The sequence below is a fragment of the Acinonyx jubatus genome, chromosome B3, assembly GCF_027475565.1.
Source record: "Acinonyx jubatus isolate Ajub_Pintada_27869175 chromosome B3, VMU_Ajub_asm_v1.0, whole genome shotgun sequence".
Classification (NCBI taxonomy): Eukaryota; Metazoa; Chordata; class Mammalia; order Carnivora; family Felidae; genus Acinonyx; species Acinonyx jubatus.
The window spans coordinates 30,943,474-30,964,770 of NC_069386.1; the positions used below are offsets into that span (position 1 = coordinate 30,943,474).

General features: G+C 53.5%; 1 protein-coding gene across 4 annotated transcripts in view; it reads right to left on the reverse strand.

Annotated features, from left to right (window-relative positions):
* Positions 1-278: 278 nt before the first annotated feature.
* The window catches only part of ARID3B (AT-rich interaction domain 3B), a 57,531-nt gene continuing 36,512 nt past the window's right edge, over positions 279-21,297 (reverse strand). For 2 of the 4 annotated variants that reach the window (XM_027067769.2, XM_053223727.1), the window contains exons 4-9: positions 21,198-21,270; positions 7,950-8,133; positions 6,584-6,864; positions 6,228-6,500; positions 4,733-4,834; positions 279-2,834 (exon numbers count right to left, since the gene is read on the reverse strand). In XM_027067769.2, the coding sequence (XP_026923570.2) occupies positions 2,677-2,834; positions 4,733-4,834; positions 6,228-6,500; positions 6,584-6,864; positions 7,950-8,133; positions 21,198-21,270 (1,071 nt within the window). In that variant the 3' untranslated portion in view covers positions 279-2,676. The remainder of the gene's footprint in view (positions 2,835-4,732; positions 4,835-6,227; positions 6,501-6,583; positions 6,865-7,949; positions 8,134-21,197; positions 21,271-21,297) is intronic. The other 2 variants (XM_027067773.2, XM_027067772.2) reach the window with 2 other exon arrangements.

Genomic DNA, 21,297 nt, shown 5'->3' on the forward strand with positions numbered 1-21,297 from the left:
AAATGGAGGCAGTCCCCTGGCCCTGTGCCTGCCAGGACACTGATGCGGAACCACTGGAGATGGTCCTGGTGGTCAGGCAATACCTAGGGTTTCCTGCCAAGCCAGAAACAGGCTGAGAGTGAGCACTCTGGAGAATGGATAAGCAGTAAAGGGCAGAAGGTTCAGGAAAACCCAGGGATCCAGTGGAGCGGGTCCTTTCTACTCTCAATGCTCTCACCGCTCCCTCATCCTGATCACTGCCCACTGGGAGGGTCACTGAAAGCATCCGAGAGACCTGCTTGTGTGAAGAGGTAGAGGTTTATTGAAATATAAACATTCGAGAACATGTAAGATAGAAAATAACCACAACATATACAGACACTTGCTGCAAGAGGACGTCTGAGGTATTTATCCACTGCCTAGGCTACCCATGTGCTAGCACATTTTCCTGGTCAGAGTACACAGATGGGGAGGGGAGGGAGGGGTGGGGACGAAGCGGCCCCGGCCCACGGCCTGCCCTGTGGCCTTCAGGACTGCACCTTCAGGGAAAGCTTCTCTTGCCCAGGGCCCCGCTCCTGGGGCACCTGCTGGCATCCCCGACTCTTGGGCTTCCGGGCTGAGACCCTGCTGTTGTCCTCGAGGGCAGCAAGGGTTTGCTGAGAGGGCAAAGCTGGCTGGGCAAGCTGCCTAGGGAAGGGGAGAGGATCCAATGACCAGAAAGCCACAGTGCACTGTCCCTGTGTCCTCCGGCTAGAAGAGTCCATCCTTTGTGACCAAACCCCTGAGAAAGACACACTGGCCAAATGTTGCGACACTTTCAAGTGGGCCCAGCGCCAGCCAACCGGGCCCCTCCTGGCACCGGATCCCAGACACTCTTCTCTGCCCACCGCCTGCGCTTACCTGGTGGGTAAGACGGGAAGGCTCCTGAGGCCAGAAGAGGGTCAGACCCCGCTGGGTGGGGCTGTGTGTGTGTGTGTGTGTGTGTGAGCAAGTGTGTGGAAGGCTGGGGAGGGAGTGAGAAGATGCGTCCGGCAGAGTGCAGCTTACCAGGCTGAGGGAGCTGTTTTGTGCTCCAGCTTTTGATTTCCCTTTCCTTTCACAGACAGGGCCGAATGCTAGCCGTGTGACAGCTCGTGCCAGCGTGGCCTGTCACCACCACAGCCTGATGACGTCACAGTGAGCGGTGTTCTGTGAGCTCTGCAGGGCGGACTCAACCAGAGATGAGCCTGGTGTGACAATCACCCCATCTTCCCAATACGGGAGCGGCCTGCTCCAGCCCAGGGGCCCAAGGGAGGACGGAGCTCACGGCATCCCCTTATCCCTGGGACGGCTCTACAAGGCCTCTATAAGGCCCAGGGCCTCCCCGGCCTGCCCCTGCCCTGAGGTGGCAATGCTGAGTGAAGGGGAGCCATTCTGTCCCCACCCTGGGGAGCTGGGGGTAGGGGTGTGGGACCAGCCCTGCTCTGGCAGCAAATGGGTCAGGAACCATCTTCAGAACCGTGTGGTTTCTGGACCTGACCTGCATGAGCAAGGGCCTCTCGCTTCACCGCCTCCCTGGCCACCGTGATCCCTGAGTCATCTGCCCTGCCTGCCTCCCCGCCTCGTCACTGGGGTCTTAGTGAAGGGCCGGAGGGGCTGGGGTACCAAAGGTTTGCTCGGCTTTAGGGGTGATCTGCTTTCATTTCTTTGGTGCTACAATAACAACAATAAAAATTAAAAACAAAAAAGTCAGCAAAACACATATAAAAAAGATATCAGAGATGCAAATACTTCCTGAAGAATCAAACATCAACAATTACAAATCTGAGGTATTTCAATGAACCTGACATCAGCAGGTTTGGGGATGTTGGGGCTGAGGTGACCCCATGAGAAGGGAGGGCCCAAGGGACAAGTGGGCTGTTCCTGGGAGAGGTGGCCAAAAGGGCGAGTGAGAGCGTGAGGTTTGGGAGGGCCAGAAAAGGGTCAGTGTGAAAGCGGGTGCCAGGGCCTGCCTGGGCAGCCCCCTGAGGCTCTGCCTCTCCCTCAGCAGGTACCCAGTAAGCTCTGGGGCCTGAGGACTGCCCTCGTGTGCCCTTTCTTGGGGCCATTAAAAGAGGGACATGGGGCCCTGAGGATAGCTTCGAGACTTGAATATGAGGGACCCACACCCCTGGAACCAAACATGGTAGGTGAGGTGGGTAGGAGGGCCCCATCCCATGCTCAGCGGGGAAAGGCCACGAAGGCATTGTCTTGGCCCCTAGCAGCCCCAACATGGGAGTTAAAGACTGAAGGGCTGAGCAGGGGAAGAGGCCAGTGACCCCAGGGTCACGGCAGAAAGCAGGGGAAGGGAAATAAATTAAGGGGAAGGGCTCTGGAGGGCCTCCAGCCCTGTGCCGGCTTACAGATTGTCGATACACTGTGCCCGGGACGGGAGGTGGCCTGGGAACCCCGGAGGAAGCTGGCTGCCCACAGACCCCGCCCAGTTCTCCAGCACAATCCCTGATTGGACAACGCTGCCCTGTCCTGCCCCTGCAGCCTCTCCCTGTCCCCAGAGTACAGCAGGACCCGAACGGAGCCCGGACAGACGGACATGTCCAAACTCTCAACATCTGGCCACATGGTGTTTGACGTGGGCTCCGTGAGATGAGGTAAATTCTGTGCATCAACCTCCTTCACTCTCGACAGGAGAGCGGGGCACGGGGAGCTGGGTCCTGCCCCTCAGAGGGACCAGCTGGTGGAGGGCTCCGCGCTGGGGGTGCCCCGGGACGAGGTAGGACTGGCTGAGCAGTGAGAGCTGCCGCTGCCGCTGCCGCCCATGCTCTGGGCGGCAGACCCTGCGATGAGGTGGACCACGGGCTTCTGGGCAAACAGCACACCTGCGGGGGAGGGGGGGGAACAAGTGTGAGCAAAGAGTCTCGGGCAGCTGCACTCTGTTCCCGCTACGGGTGCCCAGCCCTGTGTAAGGCTCCGTTCCAGACACCATGCTGGCCGCTGACCAGAGTCCTGAATACCATCCGGCCTCAGGTGCTGACAGGCCGGCCAGGGGGCAGAAACGTAAACCATGATTTTTGAGGAGATGTAACCAGTGCTCTGCGAGCACTGCTCCCTCCTCCGGGGGCTTGTGGGAACAAAGAGAAGGTGGTGGAAGGCAGGGGCAAGCTGGTCAGGAAAGGCTCGGGGGGAGAGCATGCCTGGGCTATCAGAAAGAGCGGCCAAAGGAAGAGCCAGAGCAGGGAGGTGGCAATGTGTTGGAGGCTGGCATGGCAGGTGAGGCTGGACAGATGGGAAGATGAGGGAAGGGAGGCCTGTGTGCCTCTTAGGAGGCAGGTTTTACCCTGCGTGGGTCGTGAAGGCCCTGGAGCTTTTAGGAAGGGGAAGGACACGATAAGATATGGGTTTTAAAATGCTCTCCACGGGGCTGGGAGGAACAGGGGCGACAGAGGCCCACAAGGAAAGAGGCCCAAACCAGGGCAGCGGGGCTGTGGGGTGGCAGAAAAGGGGAGAGAGCAGAGGAGCGGGGTCTGTCAGCTCTGGTGGTGAGGACAGAGGTGAGGGGCTCTTGGGAACGACTTCCCAGTTCCTGGCCTGTGAGACGTGCACGCCCACCAAGAAAGGGCATAGGTGGGACAAGGGTGATGCAGGTGAGGTCTGGGGTGCCTTCACCTCCCTTCTGACTGCTCCCCATGTTGTGAGGAGGCGTTATCTCCCACTTTCCAGACACTGATCTCGTCCTTCCCTGCTTTCTCCATGGACCCACCCCCAGCCCCCAATCCTCTTAGACCATCAAGCACCACCAGATGGCAAAGGGCACCTAGGCCCTGCCTGTTGTCTCGCCTGGTCTCGAGAGGCCCCCTGTGTCAGGCTGAGACTTCTCAATGTGGCCTCCAAAGCACCAGTCATGTGGTGACCGGCAGGGTGATGTGGCATCGCTGCTTCTCTGTAGGCTGCTTCCAAGAACTCCGTCCCTTCCCTGGCTGCAACCCTGATGCTGGCAGCTGGTGGCCGGCAGAGCTAGAGCGTGAGGCCCGCAGGGTGGCGCCGCCAGAACAGGAGCACCAGTTTGATGGAAGGTGTACCTTTAAAGCCCCTCCTCTGGACCCCTCAGGCTCTCTGGCGCCCACTCAGCAAGCCGTGCTTACTAGTAAGACTTGGTGGGGCTTGTTCCCAAACTCACCCCTAAACCAAAGAAATGGGAGCGGGAAAAGGACTGGTTTCCAGCAATTGAAAAGACTTGGTAGAGATGCTAACCCAACCAGCCAACAAACTACTGCCCAAGTAGACTGAGAGCAATAACTTTAAAGGACTGGGTGGAATCGTAAAAACAGGCGGATTTCTGCTGCACTCAGATTCCTTTGCCTGCGTGTCACTCCTTGGTCCATTTTAAAGAAAGGGAATGACAGGCAATGTCTAGGGAGAGTGGAGCTGAACCATTCCAAGGAGTCCTGTGCACCACAGGTCCATGATGGCAAACGCGATGTTTAAGGCATGGGCACGGACGGGATTGTGATGCTTCGCGCTTAAGTGATGGGTGCAATTAGCGACTCAACCGTTGGTCCAAAAGGGTTAGATGAAGGGTCTCCACCATTCTGTTGAAGGTGGGGGGGATCCGTCATCCTGTTGGCAATCCTCAGCCTCTCCCAGTCTGGAAAAACCACTTAACCTTTGGAACCTCGAGACTACATACAAGAGAGCCACCCCTGGGAAGCTGTTCAGATTGGAGGGTGACAGGAGGGGCCCTGGCTGTGGGCCTCCCTCGGGGCTCCCAGAGCCTCACCTGCGTAGGTGGTGCCATCGATGTCCACGGACATGTTGATGCTCCCGATGCTGCCTGTGGCCAGGTTCAGCGCTGCGGCCGAGGCCTCTGTTCTGTCTTCTGCTAGGGACAAGGGAGACAGCGGGCCTGATTAGGACTTCCAACACTGCAGTGTCCTCTCCGAGGCTCTCCCACTCTCCCGGACTGACCAGAGCAGGTGAGGCCTCCCACTGTTCTAGAAAGTATCTGGATAACCTTCCCCTGAGTGTAAAGTCAGGCAGCAGGAGAACCCAGGCTTGCCAAGGTCCTATCGCTGGCTTTCTCTGTTCCCTGCTTAGCCACTCACTTCCCCCATTCCCTCTGTGATCCACGAAAGGGATCACAGGCTGCAAAGACTGACCTTGGCTCACAGCTGTGCACCGCCACTTTCAGTGTTTCAGCAAATGCTAACTAAGCATCCACTATCCATCAGGCTGGGGAACCAGAGACCAGCAAGCCCCAGTCCCTGCCTCTGAGGACTTGCCCTTAACCTCTTCTTGCCCTTAACCGGGCTGGGTGGTCCTCAGGTAGAGGGTCTACCTGCACAGCATGTGGCCCGGCACCTGGCACCCATCTCCACCTGACCACCTGGGGTCTGTAGAGAACTGTAAGGCTCTGGCTCTGCCTGGTTCACCCTACACTCTGCCCTTTCATCACGCAACCAAGTACTTCTTCCGGGTGAGCTGCTTTGCTATTAGTGTCTGGCTTGTGCAGGTAACAGAGCAGAGCCCTGCCGTCTGGGCTGTCGCCCCCAGCGTCCTGCTCCTCACCTGGGGACAGTGGGGCAGGGAGTGCTGCCCTCGAATGCACACAGCTCCCTTCACACCTGACTTCCCACCACATGCTGGCTGAAGTTTGTTCTGAGACAGAATCGGGGCAAGAATGGCCAAGAAAATGTGGGGGGTGGGGGAGAGGAGAAAGGAACAAGGGGCATGGAGTGTGTGATTCAGGAGTCCAGAAGGTAGGGCACCTGAAAAATGAGGAAGGGAAGGGAAAGATGTCAATTATGTTGCCAAACTGGTATTTCCTCTTTCCTCTGTAAGGGTCACAGGCAGCCTGGCCCCTCCCGGAGGCTCCTGGAGGCTCAGAATGGAGATGCCATCTTCCGCCCAGATCTACATCCGGGGAGGTACCAGGGTGAAGGCTGAGCCCTTTAATTTAGACAGATCAAAAGGCTGGTGAGGAAGAGAAACACAGCAGCTGTGCCCGAAGGTCTCTGGCTCCTCCCCCTTGAACAAATGCTTTTCTTTTCTGACAGAGAACAGGGCACTGCCTGCGGCAGTTTTTAGTCAGCTTGGTGAAGGTAAAGCCCCGTGTGGCTTTCTGGCCTTGAGACCCTTCCGGGTACCCGGAGGGCAGAACCCGGAGGGGCCCCCACCCCAGTCCCGGGGCGTGGTGGGCCCGAGTGGAGCCGGGAGGAGGGCCCTCAGCAGGAGGGGGGCAGGGAGTGGAGAGTGGAGTCGGAGGAGGCGCTCACCCCTGCCGTTGATCCTGATCTTCATGGGCAGCTGGCGCGCCATGCTCAACAGGCTGCGCTGGAAGGCCTGCTGCACCAGGCGCTGCTCCTCCTCCGACAGCCGGGAGGCCTTCTTCTCCGGGGGCTCCCCTGACTCCAGCCGCTCCCGCAGCTGCTCCAGCGCGGCCGTCCGGGGCCCGGCCTGCTGGCCTGCCAAGGTCACGGGCACAGCCAGGCGGTTTGGCACAGGCACCGTCGTCACTGGGACTCCATCACCTGGCAAAGGCACCAGAGCTGCACAGACCTCGTACCTGACGACGGGCTCTCCCACTCCCTCCCTGCCCCCCTCCTCCCCCCCATCCCTGGCCCCTGCAGACCTTTCCTGAGAGTGGTTGCTGGGGATATCCGAGGGCTGCTGGCATTGGCGCCACTGCTGGAGCCCAGCCCGAGGATGGGGAAGCGGATCTTGGGTGGGGAGAGCAGGGCGGGGGCCCCGGCGGTGGCAGCAGTGGCAGCAGCAGGCGAGTAGCCAAAGAGGGAGGAGCTGTAGCTGGGCCGCCGGCCCTCCCGCCGGTTGCCGTCGATGGCTGCCTGGAGCTCGGCCGGGGAGCTCAAGGCTTTTTTCTCACACTCGTAGGCATAGAGATACTTCATGTACCTGGAGGAGAGGAAGCAAGCAAGGAGAATAATCCAAAACGGCTCCAGACGCCGCCCAGTGTAAGTTTCTGGGTCTCTGTGGGGCAGGCCTCTAGGACACAGGGTCACTTGGCAGAAGAGAAAGGTCCAGGGCCCGCCAGCTGCTACTCAACCCTGTCCTGATCTCTGCTCCACTCAGAGGCACCATTCTTTCAGGGAAATAAAGCACATCTCCACTCATGTTCATGTATGTTTTGGTGCTGTGTTAGTACCCTGGGAGAAAGGTTTTGCAATGTCTTCCTGGCTCCTGGGACGTCCTAACCATTCTGAGTCATGCTGCTCGGATAGGAGTGATTTGTCCCACTGTGCGTGGACCCAGAAGTGCTGTCCGTCCTTGCATCAGATGTCCCAAGAGCCTCAAGAGAATGACCACTGTACTGGTTACAGTGCTGTCCCCGACTCCTGCTGGAAGAGTTCCAAAGATAAAGCCCTCCCACTTCTCAACAAGGCTATGACATACTGACTCACAGATGCTCATTCCACATTCTTTAGAGAGCAACATCCAGCATGCTCCAAAGAATCGATGCCCCTCAGGCTACTCTTGGTTCCCCTGCTCCTGTTACCCTCGGAATCAGTTCACATGGTTGCAAAAACGGGTCCCACATCCCGGTCCTCTGTGGCTGGGCGTGCAGAATGTCAGGCAGGAAGGGCTAAGGCTTAGGGTGGGGGTGTGTGGGGGAGACGATGTCCTGGAAGGAGTGGATGCAGGGCCAGAAGCCCAGGGGTGAATCTCAGCTCGACTGTGATCTCTGAGACTTGGTTTTTGTTTTCTGAAAAATGGCATAACACCTACTTCACGGAGTTAATGGTGAGGCCCGAAAGAAAGAGAATGGCAAAGTAGCCTAGGAACATTCTTGGGAAATGGTGGTCTCATCCTTACTTAGGTCTAGAGAGGGACTCCTCTCAGAAAGCTCCTGGCTGCGTTGGGAATTCCTCTCATCTTGCTCACTGTACAGTGGAATTTCCTTCCTTCCTTCCTCTCCTCTAGGTTAAAACATCCCTGTTCTCCAGCCTCAGCTTCCTTTCCCTAGGGCCCTGGCCACTCACTGGGTCCTCAGGGTAAAGGCGGCGCTGGTGATCGATGTGGGCAGGTTCAGGCCTTTGGTGATCTCCCGCCAGATTTTTTTGTTGATGATCTCCACCAGGCCCCCCTTCTCCGTCACCAGCTTATACAGCATATATAGGTCCAGGATCTGCTTGGCCATGATGGGGATTCGGTTGATGGGAGTCCCTGTGATTGTCCAAATAGAGAAACAGAGAGTTGTGTTATCAAGCAGAGAAAGAAGACATATCCATGTGCCCACCTTTTGCTGAGTTAGAAATATGTTCACGAATCTGCTTTAATCTGACTCCAACTCCCAAAGCTGGAAGCTATCAGACAGACTAGCTGCCAGTTCTCCTTGGGATGAGCAGACAGGTCCATCTCACAGGCTTTGTGGTCTTGCTTAAGACATTAGTCTTTCTGGGTATGTTTTCCCTTTATTTTTATTTTTTTGGCTACCAAGATGAGTCCAGATTTTTTCCTAATGATGTGGCCACTCACATTCCTCTCGAGCCTTCAGAAGCCACTCGGCTGTCCCACCACCCACCTGCACAGCTCCCTGGGTGTCTCTTTTGTAGCTCTACATGCACTTTATAACAGTGTTTTCATTTGCATACTGCCTGCTTCCCCCTCTCCTGCGGCAGGCAGGATGGAGAAATGTTTTCTCTCCTGTGTCCCCACCAAGTCAAAGGAGCCGCTGGACACACAAGTCTCCAGGGGGATAAAAAGCCACTCAATGGTTCTCTCCCCACTAATCACTCCACCCCCTCCCTGGCCTCTGCAAGAGGGAGGGTCAGAGCAGCTTCCGCCACTGGCCCCGAAGGGAAGTGAGAGGAGCCAGGGACTTGATTAGGAAACCTGGCACCAGGCAGGAAGGCCCACTAATGAGCACCAGGGGACGGCAGGGAGGGCGGGGCTGGGGTCCTTTCACAGGCGGCTGGGATGCTCGTCAGGAGGCGTGATGGATGACTGTCATTTGGCAGCCTCAGGATTAATGATCTGGAGGTCAGAGGGGAGAATTCCGCAGGGAAGGGTCACCGTCCAGGGCAGGGTATGAGACTTGTTGCCTTTTGATGGCAAACTCCTTTTACTGTACACAGGCTGCTCTCCTCTGCCTTGGCCCCCTCCCACTGCCCCAGTCTTGCTGAGGTCTCACTGCCTGCCTGGTAGACGGTGAGCCAGCTTGATTTTCGAAACTGCTGTTTATTTCAGCTCTTCCTGCTTCTTTCCCCTCAAGGAATGCCATTTTCTTCCTAGCCCTGAAACACTGGCCTCATCAACTCTTTTACAGGATAATGCAAGCCAGAGGCATGAAGAGCAAACAGCCTGAGCATGAACATGTATGTGGAGCTGGATGGCAGCACCAGGCCTCTTTTCTAAGTGTGGGGAGGGGGCAGGAGGTCTGGAAGAACTTTTGTCTTCATCAGCTGGTCCTTAGAGGGTCAAAACAAAGGGGTCATAGTGTTAGATCCAAAGATTCACAGGTAAAATATGCAGAGGACTGTGGGGACACTGCCAAGACACATAGTTTGTGTTGGTTCACTTTTTCTCCCTGTGTTCTGGACAGTGAACCTGATTCCGGACGTAAACACGAGAGCCTGGTATGGCAGAACTGGTCTCCTGGAAGGACAGGGCTAAGGTCCATGTCCTTTGGGAGGCCTGTCTGCCGAAGCACACTCATGGCCAGGCGAGTTCACACCCTCATGGCATCGCCCAGACTCTGGAAGGACCACTCCCAAGGCCCCCTCGCATTTGCAGAAGCTTCCTGGACATCTTCACAGTGACCTGTTCCCTTCCAAGTCAGAATGTTCACACCGAGCTTACCCTTATCCCCAAGCCAGCCCGTCCTCTCCCATCACTTCCTTTTCCTTCCAGCACCACCATCATCCTCTGAGGTCTTGGGCAGCACCGGCTCCTCTTCTCTCCCCTATCACCCCCCTTGAGGTTGTTAGGAGGCTCCACTGATCCTTCCTTAGAGGCACTTCTCAAACGTATCTGCCTTCCCAGCCCACGGCGGCCTCTTTACCCATGCGCTCACCCTGAGCACGGCTGCCACCACGGCCCTGGCATCCTTGTTCAACACCTACAGACGCTTATGCCTGCCCATCCCGCCCCACAAGCCCAGTCTCATCACCTGGGGCCCCAACACCCCTTAAAAGGTCACCTACAAAGTATTTCAAGCATCCCAACAACTCACTCTCACTCATTAGCTGGGTCCCCTCATGACACTCCCCAAACCAGGCCCATTTCTCCTCCATGGTTTGTTTGGTGCTCTCCCTCATCAAGCCTAACATGACCTGCCTCTGCTCAAGTCCTCTCCATAGTGGCCTTCAGGAAGAATCTAGCTATCCTAGTTCATAGGGATTTCTTCTCTCTCCGAATTCCTGTTATGACGCCTACAAGTTCAGCGATACTTAGTCTCTGATCATTTTACGTATGTTCACTGGGTAGCCCAGGACTGTCAGCTCTGTGAAGGCAGAGACTGTTTCTCCTTCACCATCTCTTAAATGTTATAGTGTGTAATAAGTTAAACTACTGTGCAGGTTGGAAAAAAAAATGCTCCTCAGAGTCATAGCTACTAGCTCTGGGTTACCCAACTTGGAATCTCAGATGCATTTCCGTAATGCTTGCAGTGCGCCCGCCAGACCTGTCACCAGCACCAAGTCAGGTGTCTGAGGCCGACAACCCTGAACAGAAGTCACTGTCTCCTCTCAGGTCCCAGCGGGCTCATTAGGGTCACGACCCTTAGTAAACAAACTGGGGGAATGGAAGCCCAGGGTTGTTAAGGTCTTTGCGTCCAGGTCCCACGAAAAGTGGATAGGCAGCAGAAGGATGGATGGAGAGTTGGGGGGGGGGTGGTTTTGAGAAGGTAAAGAAACCATGAACACGCTCAGTGGGGTCAAAGAGAAGGGGCAGCATGTGTTAAAGAGTGGAGGGCAGCCAGGTCTGGGCCATACACAGATGGGTGCGGCTGAGTGTGTAACCAACCACGAGGCAGGGCTTGCCCAGCTGATGGGAGTGCTGTCCTCCAACCGTCACAGATGGGAGCTACGTATCTGGTTTTCGAAATCCATTTGCAAATGGCCTTCATAATTTACACGATTTTCATTACAATCTCCGATGCTGGTAAATCTTCAAACGTAAACAGTGTATTGCACTTTTGGACACGGTCATTTATGGAGGCAAGCCAGGAGAATGGAAAGTGACCAAGCTGTTTATACTGATTTTGTTTGAAGATGAGGTGTAGCTATGAACCATGAAAGGTTCTCAGGTGTAGCTCACACGGCCTCTGGAGGCTATTCCCTAGTCATCACTGGACTGTCTAGCCATTTGACATGGCTTCTTTGAGAGACAACAACATTACAGATGTAGAAATTTCATGAAAAGTTAGCGTTTTGATAGTCACACAGAAGGTGACTGCATGAGGCTGAGAACTGCTCAGGGCAGGGGAAACAGAGGTAGGTATAGGAGCTGAGGCGACAAGAAAGGGGCACAGTGGCATGTGAAGTCATAGGCCGTAAATCTAACCAAAAAGTGACCTCGTCCCAGCACCCCTGGGGAGAAAGCACAGGTCTGGGATACAGCTGGCACCCTGGTGCAGAGACGAGTGGGTAAGGGGGCAGGGTGCTATCTTCCCAGAGTCTGGCCCTCGGTGAAACTGCTGAAAATAGTTCCCAGGGTAGGAGGCACCCCGATGCTGTCAGAAACAAAGCTGAGACTATTCTGAGTGCTAGCTGTAGAGGACGGTACGGTTTTCTCACACTGTCCAGACAATCCATACACAAAACCTGCGCTGGCTTCAAGACAAACGACAGAAACAGGACCCTTAGACTGGTCTGTCTCTGCAGGCTGCCCTGTGCTTAACGGACCCGGCAGCCATCTCCCTTGCCTCAAGGAGACTCAGCTATGAAGAGATGGGGGAAGGCCTTGTAGTGGAGTTTACCTTCTGAACAAGAAAGAGGACCAATATATCATACTGGGGAGTGGGGATGAGGGACTGACATACTCGGGTCTCAGTGTCTCCATCTGTGAAATGAGGAATTTGGGCTAGATGCCTTTCAGTCCTATGAGTCTATGAATAAAAACTGAAAACAAAAATGGATAGTTGTGATTATTGCCGAAGGGAGGGTGAGTTGGTTTTAGGAGCTTGCCTGAATTATGGAATAATGTTGCCAAGTGACTTTAGGTGGATGGTTTAGGAGCTTGTCCTATGGAGGGCCCCTGTGTGGCTAAGGACCACGGCCATACGCTCTTCCCCCAGCCTTGCAGGGAAGAGGGGTGTCTCTGGCTTGCTCTCTGGGCTGGATTATATCTTCCTCTAAGGAGGCTCTTCACCTGGAAGGTAACAGATCTCTGTCCACAATAAGAGCAAAAACAACCTGCAGAGAACCAGGAAGGAGGCAAACGGCCTTTGCAAGAGCGCTTCGTGGGTCACTAGCGTTGGCCCTGCAGGAGGCTGAATCTCCACCCCCATCGGGCCTCCCAGAGGGGGCGTGAGCACCTGATGGGGAAGCCTGTGTACTGTCAGTCACTGCTATCAAAGCAGGAGCTAGGACTGAGGGTAATTAATCATGCTCCCTCTGACAGGAATCCAGGGCCTTATCTGTACCCCAAGAAATGCCGCTGGTCTCCAGTTCCCTCCTCAATAAAGGAGACTGACAGTTCCAACAAAGAGGGCCCTTATCAGATTTCAGCCAGGGAGCCTGAGGCAGCCCAAGGGACTACGCAGAAAAGGCTTTTATGAGGGCCAGGGACCCAGAGAGGCTGTGGGGCTCCCGGGGCTTTAACCCTTGGGTGGTGGGAACGCCGCTGGGGCATGGCACTAGCAAGGCCAAAGCTGTCACTGGGAACTTCCAGACACATGGAGCCAAAGAAAAGCTGCTCCCTGGTACTTCGCTCTCCTTCCTACCACTCAAGACTGCGGAGATAGGGGGAAGGGGTAGGGGTGAGGGCGGAGGGAGGAGATGGCCTCCTTGGGCGCTGGAGACAAAGATGGGAGGTGGCACATCCACCCCACCACAGAAAATGGGCCTGTTCCAACGAAGACGAGACGCAGTCAGGGGCGGGGACCCCAGACAGTCACATGGCTGCCTTCCCGCCCGCTGATCGGGGTGAGGGCCCAGGACCCAGGACGTGGCCCTGCCGAGGACCCTCGCTGTTTTTTCCTGGCTTTGAAAATGATCATTAATCATTTCCACTGCCTGTCAAGAGAGCCGGGCGGTCGACTGGAGAGCCTAAAAGAATTAAGGCCCGTGTTAAGCGGGGAGTGTGCATGGGCAGACAGACAGGCTTCCTGCCCATTCCTCTGCATATTCATTCCTTCTCTGGTCCTGCCGCCCAGGAACAGGCAAAGAAACGACGGGTGATTTTTCTCCCAACTTGTTTATGTAGAAAATACCTCACGCCAGGAGACAGGGCAGCCGTGTCTGGCAGCGTTCGGTGCAGCGTGTGGCTGACTGTCCCACAAAACAGAGCAGAGGCAAGATGCTCAAGCGTCCCAGTACTGGACTGACAGGTATCTTTAAGCTCTACTTCTGGTTTCCCACTGAGTGGGTCCAGCAGATGCACACCACAGTGCACTCATCTTACTACACAGCTCACTGGATTTCTGCTTCCGTGTACAGCCCTGTAACCACTTCTCAGATCTAAATACAGAACATTTCCAGCACCCCAGAAAATTCTCATGCCCCTTCCCAATCAATACGCATCCCCCACCTCTTCTCTCCCAGGAGGTAGCCATCACCCTGACGTGTGTCACCACCACAGGTGACAGGCTTGAACTTCACATACGTGTAATCACGTAATATCTACCCTTGTGTGTCTGGCTTCTTTTGCTCAACATTAGGCCTATGAGATCCCTCCAGTGTGTACAGCAGTTCGTTCCTTTTTATTGCTGCGCACTATTCCACTATGTGACTATAGCACCATTTATCTGTCCATTCTACTGCTGATGGACATTGGGGTTCTTTCCAGTGTTTGGCTCTAACAAATGGTACTGCTCTGAATATTCTTGAGATGTCTTTCAGTGAACACAGCATTCATTTCTTTGGGAATACACCTACGAGTGGAATTACTGAATTACTGAATGACAGGGTTTGGCATATGCTCAGCTACAGTAAACACTACCAAATAAATTTCCAGAGTGGTTATGCCCATTTATATTGCCAGAAGCAATGCATGGGAGTACTGGAGGGACCATAACCTGAGAGGTTAAATGTTAAACTCCTCAACTTAAAAAAAAAAAAAAAAGTTTATTTAAGAGAGAGTATGCATGTGGGAGCAGGGGAGGGCCAAGGGGGCAGGGACAGGGAGAAAGGGAGAGAGAGGGAGAGAGAGAGAAAGAGAGAGAGAGAGAGAGGGAGGGAGAGAGGGAGAGAGAATCCCAAGCAGGCTCCACAAGCTATATCAGTGCAGAGCCTGACTCAGGGCTCGAACTCGCAAGCCGTGAGATCATGACCTGGGGCCAAAATCAAGACTCAGGATGCTTAACTGACTGAGCCACCCAGGTGCCCCAAACTCCTCACCCTTTTTGATACTCTAGCTCAGACTAATTGCTTTAGGTGAAGTTCAATGTGCAATGCTGTGTTCTACTATGGCTTGTAAGGTCAGGGCCGTGCTGTCTCCTTCGTTAAAAACTATGTTCAGGGGCGCCTGGGTGGCTCAGTCGGTTGGGCGTCCGACTTCGGCTCAGGTCATGATCTCACAGTCCGTGAGTTCAAGCCCCACATCGGGCTCTGTGCTGACGGCTCAGAGCCTGGAGCCTGTTTCGGATTCTGTGTCTCCCTCTCTCTCTGACTCTCCCCCCCCTTCATGCTCTGTCTCTCTCTGTCTCAAAAATAAATAAACGTAAAAAAAAAAATTAAAAAAAAAACAACTATGTTCAGAGAAGCTGGTCAAGGAGTTAGAAGGAGGTGGATCATCATGTCTTCTCTGCTTTCTCTGACTGCTGCTGACCAACAGACCTAGCTGGTGTCTCCAGGAGAGGGGGTGGAAAGTTGGCTGGGAAAAGGTACAAGAACTCAAGGACCTTTTGGCCTAGGCAGTTCATGACTGTCTTCTATTGCCAAACCATGCCACTGGCTTCTGAATACTCAGTAGATCTTCTCACCATGTAAGTGGACCAAATCCTTGCTTTAGACTATTCCTACACCAATCCTTGAATGAGGTACTAAATATTAGCTCACTTGGAACAAAGAAGGGCCAACTATCAACTCAGTTTTACCAAGTGCTAAAGTAGAAATAAAAGATCTGGAGGGGAAGAGGCTGAATTGAATGACAAAATTGGGCTCTTCAAATTAATCATGCCTTCCAAAAACCAGGATCCCTTCCTATTATTAGGGATAACTGAGTAGATATAGGATATTAAATGACTATTTTAAATGGAAAAGAAGGGGGGAAAAACCCAGTATATTAATAGTTGGAACACCTGGGGAGAGAAAAAGATTTGGCTTCAAACAAAGGCCAATCATGAGACAAATATTTGTATTTTAGACTTTCATTTGGTGCTAAAGTTAGAAAACGAAGCCCCAAAGCCTATTTCATCTGACAGAGACACATATTTTAGTCTATCAGGAAGAGTGTCCATGGCATAGACCATTTACTGCAAGTTACAAAGAATATATGAGAAACTGCTTCCACCAAAAGGCAGAGCGATATATGTCATGAACATTTCCTTGCCTGAGATGGATAGATAAGCACACAACAGAAGGAAAAACACTCAAATCGCACTTTGAGACAGACCAAGCCCTTTTCCCACAGTAAATTCTTTGTATATACACATCAAAAACAGATTCAACAATCCATCTGGGAAAACCAAGGTCAGTTTGCAGCCTTGAACAGAACTAGTGGGGGGAGGAGGGCAGTTCTCCGGGTGAGGGCCTGACAAAGCTCGTCCTCTATGTGACTAAGCAGCTCATTTACCTGGTGTGCCTGGTTAGGGCAGGGAGAGCAGAGCCTTGTTCGGGGGTGCTCTGGGTGCGTATAAGATGCGTTAGAGCTTCCCTCTCCCGTGCCCCCCACCCCCCCATCCTGCCTTGACAGATGGCAGCCTCTGTGCTACTGTGAATCGTCACATCTGCCCTTCCCTGAGAGGCGGGCCTTACCCTGAGATGAAGACCCCTCTCACGCGAACAGTCCTACCCCCGTGTTAATCAGCTAGATGCTGTCAGACCCTACCACACACTGGCCCGCGGAGGCAGACCAGCATTCTCTGTGGGGCTCAGAAGGCTGAAGGCAAGACAAAGCCTGCCCACTGCCTGAACAGGAAGCGACGGAGCTGCTGGCACAAGGGGCTGTTTCTCAAAGGCGCTGCAGGAGAGGGAAAGAGCACTGGCCTGGAGTTGGGGGACAAGTGCTAAGTCGGCTCTGTGACCTTAGGCAAATCACTTAACCTGGTAACCTTTGCTCTCGCTACCCCTCAGAGCTAGAGCTGTGCGGAGTGGCAGATCAGAAAATGGGTTGAAAGGGGTCTATAAAACACATGGGATAATAAAAATAACAGCAAAATCATCCTCTTTCTCCTCTTTGATGACATATTTCTTTCTGTTTCACTACCTAGGGAACAAGCTTTTCTTCCTCACTGTCAGAGAATGGAACTGTTTATAAGCCCTTGCTTATCAGACTTCCAAATTAGTCCCCCTCCAGCCTACCTAGACGTCCCCCTGGAAAATCTAACACGGAATGAGATCTCAGAAACCATCCATAGTCAGTTCAATTAGCCAGAGAATTTTACTTACAATGATTTGGCTTTATTTTTTGCAAAGAAACGCGTGTGTATTTTCTACACAGACATGCGCGTGTGTGTGCACGCAGCAAAAGGTAATAAGCAAGAAGGGGCATCAGAACTCTGAAATCTAACCCGTCTTTCCAGAGAAACATGGGTGGGGGTCAAGATCAAAAGCAACTTGTTTAATTCAATTTGGCTTGGGCATGGAAAGGGGAGAAGTACTTGTTTTTGGGGGGTCCTCGGTATAGTTTTCTTTTTTAAATACTTTTAAAGAAAAATTTAACATTTATTTCTTTTTGAGAGACAGAGAGAGACAGAGCGTGAGCAGGGGAGAGACAGAGAGAGAGGGAGACATTGAATCCAAAGCAGGCTCCAGGCTCCGAGCTGCCAGCACAGAGCCCGACACGGGGCTCGTACTATGGACAGCAAAATCATGACCTGAGCCAAAGACGGACGCTTAACCAACTGAGCCACCCAGGCACCCCCTCAGTATTGTTTCTACACAACTGTTTCGACAGAAAATTGCTATCTTTTTGGTCAGTGAGGGTGACCTGTTGTTGGTAGTGCAAAAGACACAATCATGGACATGATACAAAACACAGAACTTGGAAGAAGCTTCCAGATTAACTCGAATTGAACCCTCACATTTTACACATAAGGAATCTGTGGCCCCCAGAAGGAGAATGCTTTGCTCCCGATCATGGAGATGGGTGGGGCGCGAGCCTGGACCCGCACCCCGTCTACATCTCTTTCCCCTGCCATGTGCCTGCCGACAGGGCTGCAGCAGCGGCTGTTTCCCAAGGCAGGCAGGAGACAGCCCGACAACGCGGCGCTGCCTCGGCCTCTTCTCAGGCTCCTTCTGGGGCAGCTTGTTCTGCTGGTGGGGGAGGGGACCATCAGCCCAGAAACCAAGGTGCCCGGAGCTGAAAGGCCCATCTGTGGCAGTCAATTCACCCGAACACGTTAACAAGAGAAGGAGACGCTGCACAAAGCAGCAGTTACGGCCTGGCCCCTCTGCCGCTGGACAGCCGTTTATCACCTGCAGCTGCACTCGCTGGGCAGCCTGCTGGGCGCTGCCTCCCTTGCAGCCCTGTCTGCTTCCCCTGCGGTGCGGCCTGCCGTGTCAAAGCTGCCCGGCCCCACTCACGGTCCAGGTGGGAGTCACCAAGCCTTTCAAACCCAGGCCGTCTTCAGCGGCTCCTGTGAAATCTATGTTTGTCCTTCCCCTTAGCCCTGGAGGAGGAGTCGCTGCCCTGCTGCCGGGATCTCTGAGGCTTTTCCTCCGACCCAGCTAACGATACCTGGCTCCTGAGTGCCCCAGACACTCCGATTTGGGAGTGACGAAACCAGTCACAAATGTCTAAGGGCCCTTGGTCTCACCACCGTGTGAAGAGGGAAGACGGCAAGCGTCACATGAGTAAAACTGTGATCTGCTCCGAGCCCTCTTGGGCCACACAATCTAGTTTACAGCTTTAGATGCTAGTTTTCCAGAGAGGAGACCACTGTGAGTTTAAAGGGAACAACCTCCACAATGTCTCTGTGCCTCATTCTCCCCTCTGTGCCCCCATCACCCCTGCTTGCCACGCACGGCAAGCTTCCTGAAGGCCCAGCTCTGGTGACACGCCCCACGTTTTATGTCCACAAACTAAAGTGCTAACTTCTCAGCCAGCCACAGCTCTTCACAATCTGGTGCCAGTTGACTCACCCAGGCCACAGACAATGAAGGATTCTTCCAGCTGTGCCTGGCCCACGGGTGCCACCACGCTTCTGCCTCCACCTGTGTGGGTCTTCCACCTGTTACCTCCAATCCGGTGGAGGTGCAGAGGCCTCCCCTGTACCCCAGCCCAGAACAGGGGCCCGGCACGCACTCTTCTGGCACTTGGCCACAGGAGAGGCGCCTGTGATATTGCCTGGCACAGGCCCCCACCACCCTCAGGTAGGGCTACCTGAGTGGAGGGAAGATGATTTCCATAAAGAATTTCTCTGTGAAGGCAATTTTAGAACTTCACCCTCTTTCCCATCCTTCTAGCAGTGGTTCTCAATGGGGAAGGCGTGGTTTTCTTCCCCAGGGGACATTCACAATATCTAGAAATATTTTTGGTTATCATGACTTGGGGGGGGGGGTGCCCTTATAGCAAAGGACTGTCCAGTCCCCAAAGTAAATATGCTGAGGCTGAGAAACCTTGTATTTGGGTAACTAACAAATTGCAACATGGACTCCACTGTTTCCTTTCTACGGGTGATGCCAGCAAACAGTGAAATACCTAACGTAAGTGGTAAGGACAGAAAAAGATTTGCCCAGGGGCGCCTGGGTGGCTCAGATGGTTAAGCGCCCGACTTCGGCTCAGGTCATGATCTCCTGGACTGTAAGAGCCTGCGTCGGGCTCTGTGCGACAGCTTGGAGCCTGGAGCCTGCTCCGGATTCTGTGTCTCCCTGCTCCTTCCGCACTCATGCTCTGTCTCTTTCCCTCTCTCTCTCTCTCAAAAAATACACATTTAAAAAAAGGAAAGAAAGAAGAAAAAGATTCGCCCAGCCTGAATAACCATAAACTGACACAATCAAAGGGAGTCACTCACTCCTGCTTCGGGGTCCCTGAGAAATATCCTAGATGGCAGTGTGGCAGTCCCGTTTCAGAGTCCCTCAGAAATATCCTAGATGGCAGTGTGGCAGTCCCGTTTCAGAGTCCCTCAGAAATATCCTAGATGGCAGCGTGGCAGTCCCCAGCTGCCACAGCATGGCAGGCTTCTCGGCACACGCTGCTTTCTACTGCTGACTTCAGATTACAGGGCGGCTACCCAGAGCGGGGCAGTTCAGCCTTCCTGCGTGGGGCCAGCTAAGTGCGGAAAACCTGAGTTAGGACTGCTTGCACGGCAAACACATCTTGAGCACCTCCCTGTCTGGTCCTGTATGAGCACCGGGGACACAAAGAAATGATAAAGTGGCTGTCCTCAAGGAGCTCCTAGTCTACTGGGGACACAGAGTAGTAAACAAATAATTTCCGACATTCACTCTTGGCGAGGATGATCTAACTTCCATTTTCCTTTAAAAATCCTTCTGGGAAGGGAGACAATAAAGTAGAAAAGAAAGCAGTGGAGCCACACTGCTGATTAAAATCTATATTGCTGTGGCAGCCCCTCTGAGACGAGATCAGCTCCTGGGTTTGCACCAGCTGGGCTTGTGGAGCTTGTAAATAATTAAAAGGTAATTGGAAGGGAGACCAAAGTATTAAGTGGATTTTTCGCTCTCAGGGCAACCAGGGAGTTTCACTGCTGCCAGTCACATTATCTTTGGGGATTATATTCTTGTTTTGCATTGGCACATGCAGCTCCAGATAGCAGCTGGAGGAGTAAACTGTGGGCTGCCTGGACGGCTCTGAGAGGCTTGGAGATGGGAGGACATGGAGACACCAAACTTCCTACTACCTCTGTAAGCAAACCAGCAGTAACATGCACGCTACTAGGACAGCAGTGAGGCTTTACAAGGTAAAGGAAGAGGAAGGAGGAGAGAGGGGGAAGGGTGTGCTGGGGGGTCGGGGGAGAAGAGGGAGAGAAAGGAGTTAACGCAGAACAGTACCTGCTGGGGGCTGCCATTATAGCTCAGCCTAAGATAGAGAGGAAGATTTCATTCCTGGGTCTCAATAAAGGAGCAGACACAGAAACCAAGAGATACACAACCAGACATAGGCAGGGTCCCAGGCAGGAGGCTGGTGGGAACAGCTGTGCTGTGTGGCTCTGTCCTGAGGGTGATGAAGGTGGAACTACACAGGTTGCTGAGGACCTTCTAGAGAGGCTGGCTTTCTGGCCATGCTTCCTGCGGGCTAACCTGGCTGGTGAACTCATTGCTATGACAGGACATAAAGCCAGGAAGTTGAGTCATTGGGCTCAAGACTCAGTCCCACCAGGGTCCAACGTGGAGATGGCTGGGGTGGGGAGTGGGAGTGAGAAGGAGAGAAGGACGGAGAAGTGAGAAGGCGCATTATAAAGTAGGTGCCCATGCAGAGCGCCCCAAACCAAGCCACGGGGTGCAAAAACCAGAGCCAATGGGTAAGAAAAAACGAGTTAGCCTTTCCTTTTCACAGATCATTTCAGACCCTCTCAACAAATCCTGAGGGACCTCTAGTCTTTTACTGGCCTTTCTCAGTGTCTGTAGGACTAGGTACACCAAGAGGAAACCTGACATACTAGTTTAAGTGATGCCCAAAGTTGCTATAAGGCTAAGAAAAAAGTACATTTGAATTTAAAATAACACCAGAGAGGCCGGTTAATCAGAAGAGAGCAACAAAAATAAGGCAGGACCAAATTTAGATGGATCATTCCATTTATTTTCTGCCAAGGCCCTCTCTGTCCTCTTCGATCTGGTTGTCGACTACTCTGCTAGGGTCAGAACCACTCAGCAGTTAAGTGCCTCTTGTTCTCCTGGGCTAAGATGCCAGCACTCTGCAGGGAGAATGGCTAACAGTGACTTACACACAGTAAGCACTCAATTAATATTCACTGAGTTGAAAAACTGAGGAGACTGCACACTCACCCCTCTTCTGCATAAAGACGAAGAGGTCATCCAGGAACTCTTTCCTTTCCGGATCACCGTCCAGTTCATACAGCTGCAATCCCGGTCCCCCAGAAAAAAA